The sequence below is a fragment of the Geotrypetes seraphini genome, chromosome 5 (genome assembly GCF_902459505.1).
Source record: "Geotrypetes seraphini chromosome 5, aGeoSer1.1, whole genome shotgun sequence".
In the NCBI taxonomy this organism is placed as follows: domain Eukaryota; kingdom Metazoa; phylum Chordata; class Amphibia; order Gymnophiona; family Dermophiidae; genus Geotrypetes; species Geotrypetes seraphini.
This window is the reverse complement of record NC_047088.1, coordinates 223598401-223618806: the sequence shown is the minus strand read 5'-3', so window position 1 is coordinate 223618806 and position 20406 is coordinate 223598401. Positions and strand designations below refer to the sequence as shown.

General features: G+C 40.5%; 1 protein-coding gene across 8 annotated transcripts in view; it reads left to right on the top strand.

Annotated features, from left to right (window-relative positions):
- The window catches only part of LYPD6B (LY6/PLAUR domain containing 6B), a 132933-nt gene extending 120654 nt beyond the window's left edge, over positions 1 to 12279 (top strand). For 5 of the 8 annotated variants that reach the window (XM_033947082.1, XM_033947083.1, XM_033947081.1 and 2 more), the window contains one exon: positions 10338 to 12278. In XM_033947082.1, coding sequence (XP_033802973.1) covers positions 10338 to 10505 — 168 coding nt within the window. In that variant the 3' untranslated portion in view covers positions 10506 to 12278. Of the gene's footprint in view, positions 1 to 10337 lie in introns of all 8 variants that reach the window. The other 3 variants (XM_033947086.1, XM_033947087.1, XM_033947088.1) reach the window with 1 other exon arrangement.
- The last annotated feature ends 8127 nt before the right edge of the window (positions 12280 to 20406 follow it).

Genomic DNA, 20406 nt, shown 5'->3' with positions numbered 1-20406 from the left:
CAGACCCCCCTGACACTGTAGTCAGAAAATTGCTGATTCCTGCAGGCTGAATTTGACCTGTACATTTAATACCAAGACAACACTAAGGGCTCCTTTTACTAAGGTGCGCTAGCGTATTTAGCGTGCGCTAATCCCGCGCTACATGCCAAAAACTAACGCCAGCTCAATGGTGGCGTTAGCATCTAGCGCGTGCGCTAAAACCGCTGGCGCAGCTTAGTAAAAGGAGCCCTAAGAGAAGAGAAAAAAACTTTCTCGAGTGTACAAAAATATCACTCAGAAAAGGAGAGAAAGTTAATATGTTGTTGGTGTTATGCATTTACAAAACCAAGGAAAAAAACATAGAAACATATGGAAACATAGAAGATGACGGCAGAAAAGGGCTACAGCCCATCAAGTCTGCCCACTCTGCTTACCCACCCCCTGTCTATGCCCTAATGACCCAATTTCCTTATCTTGACCCTCAAACACCCAACCCTCACCCTTGTTAATTTTTTATTTAATTTTTAACTATTTTATCAATTGAATGTATTAATTACAAAAAAAAAAAAAAAATCAAGTGAATTTATTACCAAAATATAATACTGTATCCACATGTTAAAGAAAATCCAAAAAAGGCACTTAGATTATGATGGTATGGGGCAAAAAAAGCCTTGTTGGAATCAGCTGTGTAGTCCTTTTAAATTTTGGTGATAAATTCACTTGATTTGTTGCAATTAATACATTAAATTGATAAAATAATTAAAAATTAACAAGGTTTTTTTGGACTGATGATAAAAATCATACCCCAGTAAGACTCTCATAGGAGGGTGAGGGTTGGGTGTTTGAGGTCCTTTCTTCCTTGTTTTTGTAAATGTATAACACAAAGCCAAATCCAGGCCATAGGTGACTACCGGAAGTTATCTGCATACGGCCGATATTCAGACCAGTGCCTGGATAACTGACTGGATAAAGTTAGGACAGATGTTTTGCTGTCCTGAATTTACTTGGGCACTTACTTGGTTAGCAGAATAACATTTGCTGCTGAGAAGCTAAGGCCTGGATTCTACAAATGGCGCTGTGATTGGCAGTCACCCACAAAAGCGGAGATCGCATCTCAATCACATGATGGTTTCATTTATAGAATTGCGACCACCTCACAGATGGGCACTGGAAATGTAAGGGTTTTCAAGACCTACAGTACATTTACGAAACGTCCGGAAAAACCTAAACATGTCCTCTTTATAGAGGACTGTCCGGATGCCCGGAAGGACTTTCCAAAACCCAGCAGTTGTCTGGGTTTTGGAAAGCTCTGGCTGTGTGTGGAGGGCCTCTGAGTATGCGCGGATGACGTGACACATGTCCGCGCCTGCTCGGAAGTCCCCGGGCAAAGCACGGAGGTCAGGAATAATGAGACGAGGCTTTAGGGGGGTGGGACTTGGGGGTAGAACAGGGCGGGACTGAAGGTGGAACGGGGCAGGGCTTGGTTGGAATGGGGCAGGGCCAGGTATCCGTGATTTTGCCGAGAAAAATATGGTAACTACATTTACAACACCTATCTGTGACATGAATTGCAAATATGGAGGAACCTACGAATTCCTAAGGGTACTTTTGGCTTTAACCATGCCTATTTTATCCTTAGGACCATAATCACAGTTCTGCCGCTGTTTGTAGAGGTGCTGTCTTTGTTTTTAATCGAGTGCAATTATTAATCATATCATTATCAACTTGCTAGCATACAACCAATGGGTCTTCAGAAAACCAGTTGGGTCGACAGACTCAAGCTGGCTAGACTCCTCATTAGTCCCTTTGGTTCTTTTCTAGATTTTTTAAAAAGATATTTTCTTCAATTTCTTCATGCTTATTTGAACTTGTTAATTGCCTTACTTATTAAATTTTTTTCCAATTACTGATTCAAACTGCTAAATACACTTAGGGCTCCTTTTACGAAGATGCGCTAGGGTTTTTAGCGCACGCACAAAATTGCCACGCGCTATAGTGCGCGGCAGCCGAAAATCTACCACCTCCTAAAAAGTTGGCGGTAGTGGCTAGCGCGCTCGGGAATTTAACACGCGCTATTGCGCGCGTTAAGGCCTTAGCGCACCTTTGTAAAAGGAGCCCTTAAAGTTGGTAATAGTGTACTTAACAGCAACACCTGTACACCAAGCCATTACCAACTTTAAGTGTACTCAAGCATTTTTCCCTGTCTGGAGGCGGCATTACCGCAAAGATGTGCTGAGTCGGTTCAGCGAATGGCCACCCGGATGGTCTCAGGTCTCAGGGATCTCCCGTATGAGGAACGGCTGGATAAATTGCAGCTATACTCACTCGAGGAACGCAGAGAGAGGGGTGACATGATCGATACGTTCAAATATCTCACGGGCCTTATCGAGGTGGAATAGGACATCTTCTTTCTCAAAGGTCCCACATCAACAAGAGGGCATCTGTTGAAACTCAGGGGTGGGAAATTTCTTGGTGACACCAGAAAATATTTCTTCACCGAAAGGGTGGTTGATCGCTGGAATAATCTTCCACTACAGGTAATCGAGGCCAGCAACGTACCAGATTTTAAGACAAAATGGGATTGGTACGGAAAGAGTGGTGGATCACTGGAACAAACTTCCAGTGCAGGTGATCGAGGCCACCAGCGTGCTTGACTTTAAGAATAAATGGGACATCCATGTGGGATCCCTACGGGGGTCGAGTTAAGAAACTAGGTCATTAGCACTCAGACTTAACGGGGTGGGTGAGTAGAGTGGGCAGACTTGATGGGCTGTAGCCCTTTTCTGCCGTCATCTTTCTATGTTTCTATGTTTCTACATAGGGGAAGGTAGGGGTGGGTCATTGGTGTGGGCAGACTGGATGGGCCTTGGCCCATTTCTGCCGTCAGTTTCTATGTTTCTATGTTTCTATATCCTGGGGTGCTCACAAAATATCTAATGTACCTGGGGCAATGGGGAGATTAAGTTACTTGCCCATGGAAAATTAGCAGGGTGCTGAGCCTGTAACTTTAACCACTGCGCCACACTCTTCCATGGGTTCTTGAGGATGGCAGTCATACCTAGAAACATGAAACATGATGGCAGATAAAGGCCAAATGGTCCATCCAGTCTGCCCATCCACAGTAACCATTATCTCTTCCTCTCCCTAAGAGATCCCACGTGCCTATCCCATGCTTTCTTGAATTCAGACATAGTCTCTGTCTCCACCACCTCTACCGGGAGACTGTTCCATGCATCTACTACCCTTTCTGTAAAAAAGTATTTCCTTAGATTACTCCTGAACTTATCACCTCTTAACTTCAACCTCTCATTCCGGAGTGTCCTTTCAGATGAAAGAGACTTGACTCATGCGCCTTGTAGATTCTAAGCATGGAAAATGAGCAGATTTTTCTACATCTAAAGAAATTAATACTGCAACTAATGACATGTTAAAGAACAAACAGTACTGTACAAAGTACATTGAAAGGAAACATTCAAAGGCATGACAACACTTGCATATCAGAGCATAGAGATTAGCATTACCAACCGTTCCTTACTGTGAAAGGACCTTGGTCCTTCTAAAAAAAAAATGCTGTTCTTTTGCAGTCCAGTCATTTCATTTGTGCACTGAACTATAAAAAGAATATGAAATAGTGGCTAATGACTTATGCAATCAGAATTGTATATTTGCATGTGAGAAGCAAACATTTTAGGATTTATAAGCCTTTGTGGATGAACTTTCGTTACAGAGTTTAATGGTGAAAGTTCTCATAGCATAAAGTAGCAAAGTCATGTGACTCTTCCTCTCGAACCTGGATCCAGAGAGAGGCTGACATACACCCATCAAGGCTGACAGACCAATGGATCCATTTCTTTCTTGAGTTCTGCCCCACAAAAAATGCATATGAAGTAATGAACCAAATAAATTTATTTATTTATTTTGATTTATTTACTGCCTTTATAATTCAAAGAACAAGCTGGACATAGGCAATAGACAATTAGAACACTAAGAGCTTCTTTTACGAAGCCGCAGTAGAGGTTTAACGTGCATAATAGTGCGTGCTAAACCGCCAGATGCGCTAGCTGATACCGCCTCCCCTTGAGCAGGCGGTAGTTTTTCAGCTAGCGCGAGGGTAGCGCGTGATTAAAAGTCAGTCATTAAAAGTCATTCAACAAAAATGACTTAAGTCCGATTTGGACATTTCTTGCAAAATGCCCAAAGTCGAACAAACAAAAATGGCCATTTTCGAAACCCAAACTGCTAGACATCCAGAATTTTTTTTTTTTTAAATCATCTACTTGGACGTTTAAGTCACTGGGACGTCTAGCAAGGACACAATTTACCCATTTTTGACCACAGAAAAATCTAACTTAGAAACGTCCAAATGCAGACCATTTGGATGTGGGAATGGTCAGCATTCTAATGGACTGGCCACACAGACATTCCAACAGAGCAGTGAGACACCTTAGAGGGCACCACTGTGAGCTTCACCTAAAGGGTGCCAGATGTACATCTCACCAGAACCCCCTTATAATTTTGTGGTTAGAGTGGCTTATGGGCCTGACTCTTCCTCTCTATGCTTCATTAGCCCACTCACCTAGTTATTTAAGACACCTGTGTGGAATTCTACTAACATAGTAACATAGTAGATGACGGCAGATAAAGACCCGAATGGTCCATCCAGTCTGCCCAACCTGATTCAATTTAAATTTTTTTTCTTCTTAGCTATTTCTGGGCAAGAATTCAAAGCTTTACCCGGTACTGTGCTTGGGTTCCAACTGTCGAAATCTCTGTTAAGACTTACTCTAGCCCATCTATACCCTCCCAGCCATTGAAGCCCTCCCCTGCCCATCCTCCACCAAACGGCCATACACAGACCGTGCAAGTCTGCCCAGTAACTGGCCTAGTTCAATATTTAATATTATTTTCTGATTCTAAATCTTCTGTGTTCATCCCACGCTTCTTTGAACTCAGTCACAGTTTTACTCTCCACCACCTCTCTCGGGAGCGCATTCCAGGCATCCACTACCCTCTAGGCCAGTGGTTCCCAACCCTGTCCTGGAGGAACACCAGGCCAATTGGGTTTTCAGGCTAGCCCTAATGAATATGCATGAAGCAAATTTGCATGCCTATCACTTCCATCATATGCAAATCTCTCTCATGCATATTCATTAGGGCTAGCCTGAAAACCCGATTGGCCTGGTGTTCCTCCAGGACAGGGTTGGGAATCACTGCTCTAGGCATTCCCATAGCAGGTGCTGCTGTTCTAGAGACAGGTATGTACTCTCATTCATATCTTTGGGGAGGGTGGGAGGGGGGTCAGTGACCGCTGGGGGAGTATGGGGGATTCATTACTTAATCCCTCCAGTGGTCATCTGGTCAGTTTGGGTACCTTTTTAGTACTTAAATGCTTCTAAAACACATCTAGCCCCAAATGTCTAAGTTGCTTCTAGGATGTCCTGCAAAATGTTCAGTTGTAGCTGCAAAATGTCCAAGTCTAAACCCGCCCATAATACGCCTCCCAACACTGGAACTCAAAACATAGAGCGACTTAGAAGTCCTGCTAGACGTCCAGAAAGTCAGTTTCGAAAATCAGCAATTTGACATTTTGGGTGGTCAAAACAGTCAAGTGCCGACTTATGCAGTTTATGGACGTCCAAGAGTTTTTGATTATGCCCCTAAATATGGCATAGTATGAAACCTTCAGTGTCAACACAATACACATTAAAACATCTTAATAGAAGGAGACAAGCAGAGTTGGAACATATAGACAGGTAACATAGAATAACTTTATTTTCTTTACTGTATCTGCTCTGCATTGCAAGGGCATGTATCCAAGACATTTCATTTATCCAGGGCCCTTGTGTTAGCCAGGCAGTATATCATCTTTTATAGGGGACTATGAACATAGCATCTTAATCACAAATATTGATTTGATAGCAGCCGCTTCATCACTTTGTTCTGTTTCCCATTTCATCACCAGAGCCGTGTACTCTGCAACTATTCAGTTTAGACAGTCTGCCTCCCATTCCTGGTTGGATATCACATGGGTGGGGACAATTCTATAACTGGGAGAAACAATTTAGATTCCTCAGTGGCATCACCCTGAGCACTATGTTTCATCTCCGATTGTCCCTTTTGCTATATTGTTTTGACGTAGTAAGTATAGAAGAAAGAGAAGGAACAGAAACCCCACATAAACTTGAACAAAAGAAAAACAGAATGTCCTTATTGAAGAAGGATCCTGCTTATAGGACTATTTATTATATATGGTTTTATTTGTACTATTTCTTTGCAAATTTGAATAAAGATTGTTTGTCCCAAGGTTGACATGGTCTATCCCTCTCCCCACTTGTTTTTCTTTTGACATTGTAAGTAGCAAAGTATGCTATAGTGTGCACTGTTATTTGGACAAGTTCCTGGAGGAAAAGTCCGTAGTCTACTATTGAGATAGACATGGGGGAAGCCACTGCTTGTCCTTAGTTTGGTAGCTTGTTATTTTGCTAGTATTTGGGATTCTGCCAGGTACTTGTGACCTGTATTGGCCACTGTTGGAAGCCGGATACTAGACTAGATGGACCTTTAGTCTGACCCAAAATGGCTAGTCTTATGTTCTCATGTCTGGTTTGTTTTTTTGAATTTCTTGAAAAAGGCAGTAAATAAATCCTAATACTTAGAAACATAGAAACACGATGATAGATAAAAGCCAAATGGCCTATCCCAGTCTGCCCATCCGCAATAACCATTATCTCTTCCTCTCTTTAAGAGATCCCACGCGCCTATCCCATGCTTTCTTGAATTAAGACACATTTTTGTCTAATTTCTCCATATGCACTCTTTGTGAGGAAGAACTAGTTAAGGAAACTTTGCATCCATCTACACCCAGATTCCACTAAAGAACACCTGCATAAATTGGCATTGGCCTGCATAAATTTAGGCAGGCACACCCATGCCCTTCCCATGCTCTGCCTACATGTATACTCCCCTTGCATTTGTATACTTACATTATACAATACTGTTGCATGCACATCTCGTACTTGTGGGTGTAAGTGTGCTTTATTTGCACATATGTGCTAGTATTTTCTAACATATGCACCTAAATGGCACCTAACTTTAAGTGTCCTTTTATAGATTGTGTGTGTGTGTGTGTGGGGTGGGGGGGGTAAAGGGCAATCCTGTAACTGAGCACCTGCATCTATACTCCTCAATGTTAGCACTTTTGAGGGTAAATGTATAATTATGAACATAAGTAGTTAGATTGTGAGCCTTCGGGACAGTAAGGGAATTTCTAAGTACCTATCTTACTTATAATTTTAATGCACCCTAATGTATATTTTCTGTAAACCGCTTAGAACCTAACGGATTAGCGGTATATAAGAAATAAATTACATTACATTACATAAGTTCTTGCAAGACGAATGAGTACTGTTCTGTAAGGGTGTGCATAAGTGCAAGAGGGCATTCACATAGGTGAAGCATGGGAGGGGCCTAGGCAGGGCTGCCAATGGCATGTGTAACTTACAGCAATATTCTGTTTGAAACTGTATTTGCATGACCACAATTGTGTCAGGTCTACGACTGGTGTAACTGCATGGATGCATACCAACGCCAGGTTATGATAATATTCTATAAAAGAATCAGGTGCCCAGATGCTGTTTTAGAAGCTTTGGTTCTGGACAAAAACCAAATCCACAGCCAAAATCTAATGCTCGGCTTCGGCTGTAAGAGAAACCAAAACAATGGCCTCGCTCCCTGCTGCTGCCACCACTAGCCTTTCTTCCTGAGCCAGCCACTTCCAACAGAAAACCCATTTCTCCCTCCCCTTGAGCTATCTACCAACTTTACTCCCCCCCACCCCCCCTTCCATAGGCCAGGGATATCAAGGGATGTTGGGGGGAAATATCGGAAGATATAGGGGGGTTATCGGGGCCTACCATCTAAAAGCCTTGAAGGTCTAGTGGCAAGAGGATTCCAAGTTTCCAAGTTTATTTATATTTTAATATACCGACCATCAACATGTATCTGGCCAGTTCACAAAGCTAAAAACATTAAAATAAATTTAAGAATGGGGTAAAATAAAAGGTTGGACATAAAATAGATGAATACATTGATGTACGTGATTTTGAGGGCGAGGGAGAAAGGAATTAGGAATGTCTTATAAATAGTGCCTGGTAGGAGCATATTCTATAGAAGAAGGTAGTCACCTATTTTCCTTTGTACTGTAGAATACAAACAGGCCCCCGTTTTATGAAGCCGCGTTAGGCTTTTTATCACCAGCTGCAGCGGTATTAGAATTCCTATGAACGTCGGAGCTAATATCGCCACAGCCAGTCATAAAAAAGCCTAATACAGCTTCGTAAAGGGGGGGGGTTAATAGGGTATATACTTAGGTATGAACCCTTACACCAGCTATAGGTGCACATGCTTACTCTATCTCTGTTTCAGTAATATGCACATAATGGAGTGGAGGAGTAGCTTAGTGGTTAGAGCACTGGGCTGACAACCAAGGACGCTTGATTCAAATCCTGCGGCCGCACTTGTGATCTTGGGCATGTGATTTTACTCTCCATTGCCTCAGGTATGAAAATTAGACTATGAACTCTCCAGGGACAGAAAAATGCCTACTATACCTAAATGTACATAGCTTTGATAAGTCTTGGAATTGTAGGTGGTATATGATAATTTTTTAAAAATTTTAATCAATGCATTCAAAACAATTTCACAAGAATATACTTGTTCAAGTTATATAAAAGGTACAAGGAAAAAAGGGGAGAATTCCCCTAACAATCAGGTGTGTGTGTGGGGGGGGAGGGGGGGCTGAAAAAGGTGTAAAGAACCTTAAGATTAAAGAAACAAAAAAAAAAAGAATGACTTAGCAATATTCCCCACCACATTAGAATTAAACCATTCTAAGGAAGATAAATAGATCCAGAAACTAACTTCTTCATATCCAGGAAAGCTCTTAACTGTTCAGGGGGAAAAAAACATATATTTCACTTCAAGATATTTCATCATATATTTGTATGGGTATGCTAATAAAAATGAGACTCCATGGGCCACAGTTTTTGGTCTCATAGCTAAGAATAATTTCCTTGCGTTTGTCTCGTCACATCTGGAAAATTCCAGATTTTGTTTTTGTATACAATAATACTTGAGAATTTCAGAAATAGAGTCTTAATACTGCATTCATACCCTGTTCAAAAACGAAGGAAAAAAGTAATGTAGATTTTTCAATTGCTTCAGATAGAAAAGATTCCAGTGGTATATGATAATTTAAAATATATGTAAATACTTAAAGGAGCGTTTCCAATATGATGTCTAAATTTGGGTTTGGACATCTTGGGAAAGACATCCAGAAATCCATTAGAGAAAAGTCCCATTCTCAAAACAGCAGGACATCTATCTTTTTCTTTTGAGAATGGAATGACCTAGTCCAGGGGTAGGCAATTCCGGTCCTTGAGAGCCGGAGCTAGGTCAGGTTTTCAGGATACCCACAATGAATATGTATGAGATGGATTTGCATGCACTGCCTCCTTGAGATGCAAATCTATCTCATACATATTTATTGTGGATATCCTGAAAACCTGACCTGGCTCCGGCCCACCCCTGGACTAGTACATCTATCTTTTTTTGTCCATTCTCTAGTCTAACATAAAGACGTCCACATGAAAAATGCACAAAAGCCAGCTTTTCAGATGTGGTACCCAACTACCTTGTCCAAAAGGCTTGTCATCAGCTGATCATGGCAGGGAAATCCCGATCAGCTGAGCCGGCTAGTGTACATGAAAGTAACGCCTTGAGCTACTAATGAAAAAGGTGTGAGCTAAATATAAATACATAAACTTTGGCCTCTGCCCATGCTTCACCCGGTGTATGCCCATCTATAAACTGTGCATTATTGAAGATACAATACGTACATATTTTCATGTAGGTAGAAATGTGCCCTGTGCTTGTATTCCAGTATTATAAACATTTAGGCACTTTAGTTAGGCCCTATGGGAGTAATTCTCTATCCAGGGCAGAGAAATCCAACCCTGAATCTCTACAAGTCATCAGTGTACACCAGCAGGACAAGTACAAAAGTTTACAGCCACTTAAATGAGCAAAACATCTTTCAATTCAGCCCTATTTCTATTATATCCATTAGCAATTCTGATATCAGTCTTTGAATTGACAGGCCTTTGATAATTATGAACTATTTGCTCAGACACCCACTACTGTTTTTATGAGATATGTATGTGAGCTATGTTTTTTCCACATACTCTAGCAGCTTATTCTAGTGACCTGCCGTCTTTTCTCAAGTGAAAAGAGTCTACAGTGCGCTGTAGTGGGCATGTCTTTGATGAATGTTTCACCAGTCGTCTTCCTTTTGTTTACAGGAGTGTGTTTCCTGCTGTGAAGGGATGATTTGTAATATAGAGGTTCCAACAAATCACACCAATGCAGTATTTTCAGTGATGCATGCTCACCGGACTTCAGATGCCAGCAGGAGAACAATGAGCATTTCATTGCTTACTGCACTCATGATTGGAATGCACTTACTATGACATGGTGTCCATCTGTCCTGCATCATTCAGAGAGACATATTTAGGAGGATTCAAGAACTCTGAATCAACTGTATGGGATGACGGTTTCTACATCTTTAGGAGGATCCAAGAAGGAGAACTCTGAATCAATACCCTGTGTTGGCACGAGAATTTCTCCATTTTCAGCCAGCTTGAAACTTTGTAAAGAAAGATAGTACATATTGTCATGACCTGTGCATTCTCTTCCAAAGTTGCTGCAAAGTTCAAGTCTCAGCAAGGTATTAGCTGTTCTATTATTTTCACTAATAGTCTAGAATTATGGAAGATGGACCAGAGATTTTCACCTACCTTCTTCTGTAAATATGGAAAGGAACCAGGCAAGGACATTGGGCTATCATCCATCAATACTAAGTATTCTAATAAACTGAAAGAACAAATATGTTTTGTTCATCAAAGCTGTGAACATTTTAGTGCTCATAATTAAAACTGTTCTTCTCTTGTTCTGAGTGATGGTACAGATGAAGGTAATCCAAGGCAATGTCATGAAGATGCTGAACTCATTTAAAACAGCTGTATTTCTGTCTATGTAAATTAATAGCTATTTACGGGAAAAGAACCCACATTAAGTTTTTACAAGAGCAGTCTGTCACTGTGTTTTAAGGCTTCTTGTTTATTTAATACTTTGTAGGAAAATAACTGGAACTTGAGTCATAAGTGTGACGCATTGCTGAGGCCTTGTTTATTTGGTAGATTGTGATTGGCAAGGAAGTGATTAAACCTCTCTGCAGTTGACCTGTCTCTGTGAATATCAGCCTAACTGGGAGCCATTTGTTTTTTGCTAAGTTCAGTGTTCAAATTGATAATCACATTACTCAGTTGTTCTTTCTAGAATCTCACGCAGACCCAGAAGAATTCTGGTGAACAGAATAGAATAATTTAGACATTCCCAAATATACACCTTGGTCAAATCTAGTCATTGCATCTCTTGGCTTTGGCATTACTCTGAAATGCCATTAACTGCGTTTAGAAGATCGACCAGCTGATATGCACTGCACATCCCTTCTTTATTTGGAAAACTAAGGGTAAGCCACAGCACAATTTGGGCCATGCAACTCAGCCCATAATCACTATAACCTGAACATAACATAATCACTATAACCTGAACTCCTACAGAATAATAAAACTATACAGCCTTGTTGTGGCTGGAGTAATCTTGGTGACATTTGACTCCTGAACACATTGCCAGAGTCAAGAAGACAATCATATTGCATAGGTGGGATGAGTTTAAAGCTTGTATACATCCAGGAGGATTACAATAATTTATTGGGACGTTTGGATACAGATACGAAGCTGCTGTATTAGTCCACTTGCATACTTACTCCAGTCTAAAGATTTTGACTTTATATATTTTTATTGACTTCTGTTTCTGTTGAGATATTTCCAAATTGGGTGTAGGGAGTCTTCTTTGCATTAAAGAGAGCTATCCAGTATAAAACAAATTTGAAAATCAAATGAATGATTCAAAAGCATGCTTTTGAATCAAATGTAGGAAACCATTATGTGTTACAAATAAAAAAGCATATAAATAGTATTTCATAGAAGTAGATTTTTACTGTATCAGCATTAATGTGTCCTGTTCTTTTCACTTCTGCTTTTGGTACAGGACAGAAGACAGTAACACCTACACTGTCTGATAGATGTTACTGTAGTATAAAGTTTTGCTTTTTTTTCAACATAAACATGCATTCTTGATATTTGTGTTCCCATGCTTGCTGGCTTCAGATATGATTAAAGAATATCACATTTGCATTGGATAGGTTGCTTTGAGATATATATGAATTATACTTTCTAAAGTGTTTATAAGAGGCGGATTTAAGAAACAGTGGTCGGAAATCTGTATCGTAAAGAGCTGCTTGATATGAAAGTGTATGCTCATGATATTTCTTGCTTTTGCAGCCCTTAACTGACGGAAACATAAAAAGGGCATGAGATTTTCTGCTATTCTTATGTGACATTATAAGGAACCTGTCAGCCAGATATAATGGAGCTGTTCCAAAGGCCGCTTTATAACATAGACATCCCAACTTAAAGACCACCTAGGCCTCAACAGGAAGCCAATGCAACTCACGATAATAAGGTGTCATGTGGTCATATTTTTTCAGACCATAAACTAATCTCACTGCCATATTCTGAATGAAGGCCAATCTAGCCATGTTTTTCTTACCGCTTTTCTTAGATGAAGATATGACTTCCCCAGTAGACATTGACCCCCCTCCCTCCCCCCAAAGATGTGAATGAAACAGTACATACCTGCCTGTATGATAGCTTCAGATGTTATGGCCAGTCCTAGTAGAACAGGACAGAGGATAGTTTCTCGAGGGTGGAAGGGATCATGATTGGGCAGACTAGTTGGGTCGTTGGCCCTTTTCTGCCGTTATATTCTATGTTTCTATGTTCCTAGAGTAGCCTAGTGCACGGTGACTCAAGTTCATACTCCACTCTAACTACTACACTTATGGAATATGTGAGCCTTCCAAAATCTACCCAATCCCTCTGTACCTACATATAGGTAACACTTGTAGGCATAAGGGCTATTGGTGTTCAGTTGGGTCCAGTAGGATTTGGGTAGGTTTTAAAGGGCTCATCGTACATTACAAAGAGATTATGGTGAGGTTTGTACCTAGAACTTATATGAAGTTCACCGCAGTGCCCCCAATGGTACTCGCTATTCTGCTAGGATGTCTGTGTGGCAAGTATACTACATTTGCTGGCCTCTTCTACATCCAATGACTTGTTTTGTGTGGTCTCCTTTTGGATGTGTTTTTTCGAAAATGATTCTGTACTGAGGATAAGCACATCTAAGAAATGTCCATTTTCGAAACAAAAAAAGATAGACACTTTTCTGTTTTGAAAATGGTCATGTTCTCTACTGGATTTTTGTGTGTGTTCCATAAAATGTCCAAACTTGGATTTGAATGACATATCAAAAAATGCCCCTCCACATGAGTAGTTTATAATCTGTGTTATGCATAGGATGTACTCACTCCTGCTTCCTGGAAATGATTTCAATATGTAGGCCTGTTTGTCTTAACATTTTTCATTTTAAATGTAGACATCAAGAGTTGTTGATAATACACTATTCAAATAGTCTTCTTTGTGACCTACAGGCACAGACTAGGTAAACTGATCGATATAATAGATTAGTGAAGTACCTCTGCAAGGCCCTTGCTGCTCTCATACAATAACTCAAGGTACATAAAAAGATTTATTGGAGAGCCGCTGTTAAGATGCCTGAGAAGCCAGAACAGCCCCGGCAAATGTCATCAGCATACTTTACATCCAAGCTCACAAAATCATAATTGGGCATGCACAGCATGCTTAATAAAATAAACTGTGCCACTAAAGAGAGACTGCCATGCATTACCTGTAAAGAATATTGCTTTAAACAAATCCATTTATTGTTTACTTCTTAAGGACTATGGGCTCCTTTTACTAAGCCGTGTTAGGGCATTAACACGCAGAATAGCATACACTAAATTGCCGGGTGCGCTAGACGCTAACGCCAGCATTGAGATGGCGTTAGTTCTAGCCACATAGCGAGGGTTTAGCGCGTGCTAAAATGTGTGTGCTAAAAACGCTAACACAGATTAGTAAAAGGAGCCCTATGCCTTTGGTGTAAAATGGAACTATAGGATTCTATGGTTTAAAAAAAAAGAAAATCTGAGCTTCTAAATTTGTATCTTATTTTCAGATGAAATGTCATCTTAATTTAGGAGCTTGCAAGCGCACGCTTATAGCTTTAGGCCGGCCATTCATTGGCCTAGATTTATGAGCCTAGTGCTGGAAATTAGTGCTAAGCTCCTTTCCTTTTTCCCTGCCTTAAATTTGGCCCTGCTGCCTTCCACTTTTTATGCTCCTAAATGTAAGAGTTTTGGTGAGATTTAAATTAAAGATTTATGCATGCAGTCCTAGTGAATTTTCAAGAGAGGCCAGTTTTGGAGTCCAAGGGCTTCTTTTACAAAGCTGCGGTGTTACGGCTGCCGTACTAAATGTGCCGAAGCCCACAGGATTGAATGGGCTTTGATACATTTACCACAGCAGCATTGCTACCATGGCTTTGTAAAAGGGGCCCTAATTCTCAAAGTTGGAAGCATAAATCCTTTGGACCATAGGGATTATAGATTAGTATAGCTCACAAATGGTAGAGACATTTTTATGGTGTTCCCTCCTAAGTGTGGCATGCAAAAATAGCTTACAAATACTGGAAAATCATTGAAGCGTGAGAGAGGGGGATCCCAGCTTCCAAGCTCCTGCATCTAGGCTGGAAAAACTAGCGGACCAGAATTTCCCATCTAGGGAGCTAGCTCCCAAATAAGTGAATGCACAGATATGACTCTATGCAGCACAAACTCATAGATTTCAGACTTCTTAGAACCAATTTCCAACTCCCTGGGCTTGCCTTCCTGCTATTTTCTCCCTCCACTTCCCCTATTCTGACTCAGCTCAGTTCATATCCCCATATTCATTTATTTATTCAATTTTCTATACCATTCTCCCAGGAGATCTCAGAACGGTTTACATGAATTTATTCAGGTACTCGAGCATTTTTCCCTGTCCCGGTGGGCTCACAATCTATCTAATGTACCTGGGGCAGTGGAGGGATTAAGTGACTTGCCCAGGGTCGCAAGGAGCAGCGTGGGTTTGAACCCATAACCTCAGGGTGCTGAAGCTGTAGCTTTAATCACTGCGCCCACAAGCTTTTATCCCACTAATGAAATAATCTCTTAAAATATATTCAGGCACGGGTGAAATGTCCATCCCTTGGTGCATAATTTGCATAGGGTGTTAACCACTCCTCTGCACTCTCAGCCATGTAACTTTCATAAACTTGATACAATTCTGTTGTTGTCAGATAAATGGCGGTTTTTACATTCAGGTACTCCAGTAATTTTCCCAATTTGTCCCAGGGGGCTCACAATCTACCTAATGTACCTGGAGCAATGGAGAATTAACTGACTTGCCCAGAGTGCTTTTGAAAACTACTTTATTCACTAAACATTTTGGAAATTAATTTTTTTTTCAAAATTTTTCTTTTATGGTTTATATTTTAATTTAAGTTAACTATTGTAAACCGGGTCGAGCTTTCTCAGAATGAAGACTCGGTATATAAAGCCAAGTATTAGATTAGATGAGGCCACTCCTAGCCACCTCTGGCTAGAGCTTTTATGCACTCATGAGAGAAAAGGGGAAGAAGATGCTGGGTTAGGGCCTAATCTTGCACATATATACAGTAGATTGAGACACATTAAAAAAAAAAAAATCTCTCTCCTACTCTATCAATGCAACGTCTAGAATTTATTTATTTGGTTTATTTCCCGTCGTCCCAGAAGAGCTCAGAATGGGCTAGAAGTTTACAAACAATAAAACATAACAGGGCTTACATAATAAAGTAGAATAGGGTATAGTAATGTATTTCTATATAATTTATATTCCACAGTTCTATGTGGATTACAAATTATTCAGGTACTCAATCATTTTTCCTTAACTGTCCTGGTAGGCTCCCAATCTATCTAATGTACCTGGGGCAATGGGGATTAAGTGACTTGCCCAAGGTCACAAGAAGCAGTGGGGGATTTGAACCCACAACCTCAGGGTGCCAAGGCTGTAGCTCTAACTACTGCACCACACATTTTTGGCCGTGACATGATAGGGCAATACATAGGGGAGCTTCATAGCATTCAAAAAGCATGGCGATACTTAATAGGATATGACAGGACAAGACCTCAAACAGAATGGGGTGGAGGTACGAGTTTGGTTTGATGCTGTGGTAACTGATAGAGCTTGACAGTACATTATAGTGCCTGACAATACAAAGTGTGGTAAGGCAGTACATAACAGAGAATGACATGACAAAATTTGTCACTGTTCCTGTCCCCACAGATAACCATGGGAAACCATCTCCATGTCATTCTTTAAGGAGAGCGGGGAAAATCAGAGTTTGAATGGACACAGCCAAGCCTTGCATTGAATGGACCCTCAAGCCTTGCATTGAAGAATGCTGGTGTAAAAGGACTGAGGTTGAGAGAGACATAAAGAATGACTCAGGATGGTTAGAACATAAGACCTTAAGTGTTGCCATATTGGGACAGACTGAAGGTCCATCAAACCCAATATCCTGTTTCCAGCAGTGACCAACCCAGGTCCCAAGTACCTGGCAGAAACCCAAAGAGTAGCAACATTCCAGAGCTGCGATTGTGATGTCATAATGCCTCATTCCACCAATGCCTAAGAGCCTCATCACTGATGTCACAATGGCTTGATTATCCTAGACTTGGCTCACATCAGAATCAGAGTATGAATGGGCACAGCCACTGACCCTCAAGCCTTGCATTGAAGAATGCTGGTGCAGAAGGACCGAGGTTGAGATAGACACTAAAGTATGACACGGGATGGTTAGAACATAAGTCCATAAGCACTGCCATACTGGGATTGACTGAAGGGGTTTTTATCAAGGCACCGGTTACAGCTGCGTTAAGCTTTAGAATGCCTTTTTTTTTTTTTTTTTAATAAATCTTTATTGATTTTCAAGTAGTAACAGTGCAATACATTTGCATCCAAACATATAACAAATAAAGAAAAGCACCTTGAACTTACAAATAATTGATAAAACCCCTTCGAGTGAAACATGTTGGCGGTATAAATCCCTGAAAGCATGACCACAATTTAAGCTAAGTATTTAAACTATTTATACACTAAGGTGGATAAAAGTATTTATAAATTTAATAGCAAAGTATGGAAGATCCGGTGAGGAAGTAGTATATAAAGCCTGACACAATGAATTTGTATGAGTGCTAGGTGGTACTTCTGAGGATCTATAAACGTATTATTTACTGTGAAGAGCGTTAGGAGGGGTAAGAGAATGTATACCCATCCAAGCTGAAATTCTCTAAGAGCATAGCAGTATATTAGGATGTATGATAGTACATGTTATGGCAGACAATACATTCAGGAGCATGGCAGGAATATGATGGGGCATGGCAGTTCAATACATACCTGGGATTTGAACCTGGGTCCCTTGGCTTGAAGTCCCCTGTTTTAACCACTAGGCTGCTCCTGGGTTCTGCAGGGATATTTCTGTGCGGCCATTTTCTAATGCTGCCATACAGATTTCCATGTCACTTGTTTTTCATAATTTGTACATTCCAGTTTGTAAAATGGCTGTTCATGCTGGACATCTCCAGCACATGAATGTCCAGCACATATATTTTCAAAGAGGAAATCTTGACATATTTCCTTTCAAAAATACATGTGAGATGAACCTCCATTTGGGATGTTCTGATGCGTTGGCATTGTTTGCAGGAGCCACTGGAATATATATTTATACATAATTTTGTTTTTTCACTTATCATAAACAAAGATTGCACACAAATAATTTAACAGAGATAGTGGAAAAAAAAATCTAACATAATACATATATGTAGCCCCTGTGTTAACAGCGAGTGACACACCTGGCCATTGGCGACTAGGGAATAATTGAGCATCTATGAAAAAAGTCTCTAGACTTTTCTCAGACAGAAAGACAGATTGGTAGCACAGATCCTTTCAGAGTGAGAGATTATCCAGGACACCAGAGACAGCTAGAGGCATGTAACTGGGTAGAAGGAGCTTACTAGCTCCCGATTTGGCTGTCAACAGTTGCATAGGAGGACTGTGGAATCCCCCTGTTGATAACATCTTTTGTACTGAACTCTGTACCTGCAACTTATCTGAATGTATGACTGCTAGCATAAGGACAAGTTATTTCAGGAATTCAGAAATAGCCTCTGCTCAAGTACTCTTCTCAAGTGCTTTCACTGTGGAGAAGCTAAACTAGATCATTTATGTATTTATTCCATTCTTATTATACAGCCAGAACAGGCTATAATTAAAACAATTTTACGGAATTTTCCTAAGCAAGAAAAAAAAAAAAGCATATACCAAGTTAACCCCCTCTTTTACGAATGCATAGCGCGGGTTTTAGTGCCGGCAGCGGCGGTAACTGCTCTGACGCTCACAGGAATTCTATAAGTGTCGGAGCAGCTACCGCCACTGCTGGCGCTAAAACCCACGCTATGCATTCGTAAAAGAGGAGGGAGGGGAGTAAATGAACACACTGTCAAGAAAATGAAAACGACTTCCCTTTCTCTCCCTCATCCAATAACCTCATAACGTTGTCACCCTAAGTGAAAGACACCTGTCGCTCAGAGCGTTTGTGCTCTGATAAGCTCCCGAGCTAGAAATCTCTCCCACCCCCAACCTAATTTTCTCTAGGAAATGTCCCCCAGGGTCTATTTCACAAACCATCTCTATGTAGCTGGTAAAGTTCATAAGGTATTCAAAATAAAGCTTCTTTCCTTTGGTGACAATGATTGATGGATTGCAGACCCTTAAAAAATTCTGCTTGCTCTTAAAGGATCTTCTAATAGCCTTCACTTTCCAGCAAACCAGCAATGAATCAGCAATGCCAAGGGGGGGGGGGGGGGGGGGGGAGGTACTCATGTCCACGATTGCAAAATACATTTTCAAGCCAGAAGGTGCAATTTACAAAACAAGAGTGCATTATTCCTGTACAATCAGAACAAATAAAATGTATACATTTAGCAATTGTATATAATTAATGCACAATAATACTGCAAGGTACACCAGCATAAGACTAGCCCTCAGAAACCCCAAATCCTTAACAAGTACAACCAACTCCTAACAAGTATGGAGGGCATTTATTAAGCTGTGAAAAAAAGCTCACCTTAATTTCCCACAGAAGTGACTAATAGTGCTACAATAGTTCAGTACCATGTTTCATGTTAATTAAAATTTGATGCATATGCTTATAACATACAGTAGTTTCAAAGCGAATTACAAGTATAAAAAAAAGGGGTAACAAAAACAATTTGTACATTCCTATACCAAGACAAACAGACTTACAGACCATGAAGGGATAGTGGGTAGAGCTACATAATTTTAGAAAAAGGCAACGTTGAAGGATCACATAATGGGAGGGGACTAAAAAGCAGGAACAGAATGCTAAAAACAGGAAATCTGCAGAGATGCATTCGATTAGTGAATTTTAATTTTTGAAAGCATCTTTGAAAAGAAATGTTTTCAAGAAACTTTTAAATTAATCTACAGCAACTTCTCCTCTGTGATTATGTGGGAACAGTGCCTACATTTTATGTGAAAGTCAAAAAAGGGGTCGAGGGGAGGGGCTTGGGTGGATCGGTGGCATTCCTTGGCTTTATAAGGGGGATCTGTACCTAATTTAGGCACGAGCATTTGCATCATATTTCGATTGGTGCAAATGGCCATGCTAAAGGTTAAGTGTGGCTCCTGGATGTAAGTGCCATTCTATAAACCGTGCCTAGCTTTAAGCACCATTAATAGAATAGCATTCGATGGTTATTTTTTGGTGCCACTTTTTGTAGGTGCCATTCTACAGTTTGGTCAAACACTGAATAACTTCGGGTCAAATTTTGAACTGAGGAGTGAATGGAATAACTTATGAAAAAGATAAGTGATCCTAAAGAACTGTGGATACAAATTAAAGATATAAAAATAAGTAGAACTGGTATATTCGCATCTTGGCTTAAGAAGAAGCTTGCGGTGAAAATTCAAGATGCATGGTTAGCATTGTGAATACGGCTTCTGAAGTCGGAAGAAAACAGAGAGAAATGTTTATTGAAATGAAATAATTTATATGGAGATATTTTCATTAGTCTTTTAGATATTATGATCAATATATAGAACCTAGTCCTTTGTGTACAAGTTTTTAGCTTTGACTCAACGTCCCAAAGCAGATGAGGTCTCTAATTACAGGAGAGCAGCACATCACACCCGACACTGGCCAGAAGGGCCCTGGACTGAGGCAACCGAAGGCATTAGATGACCA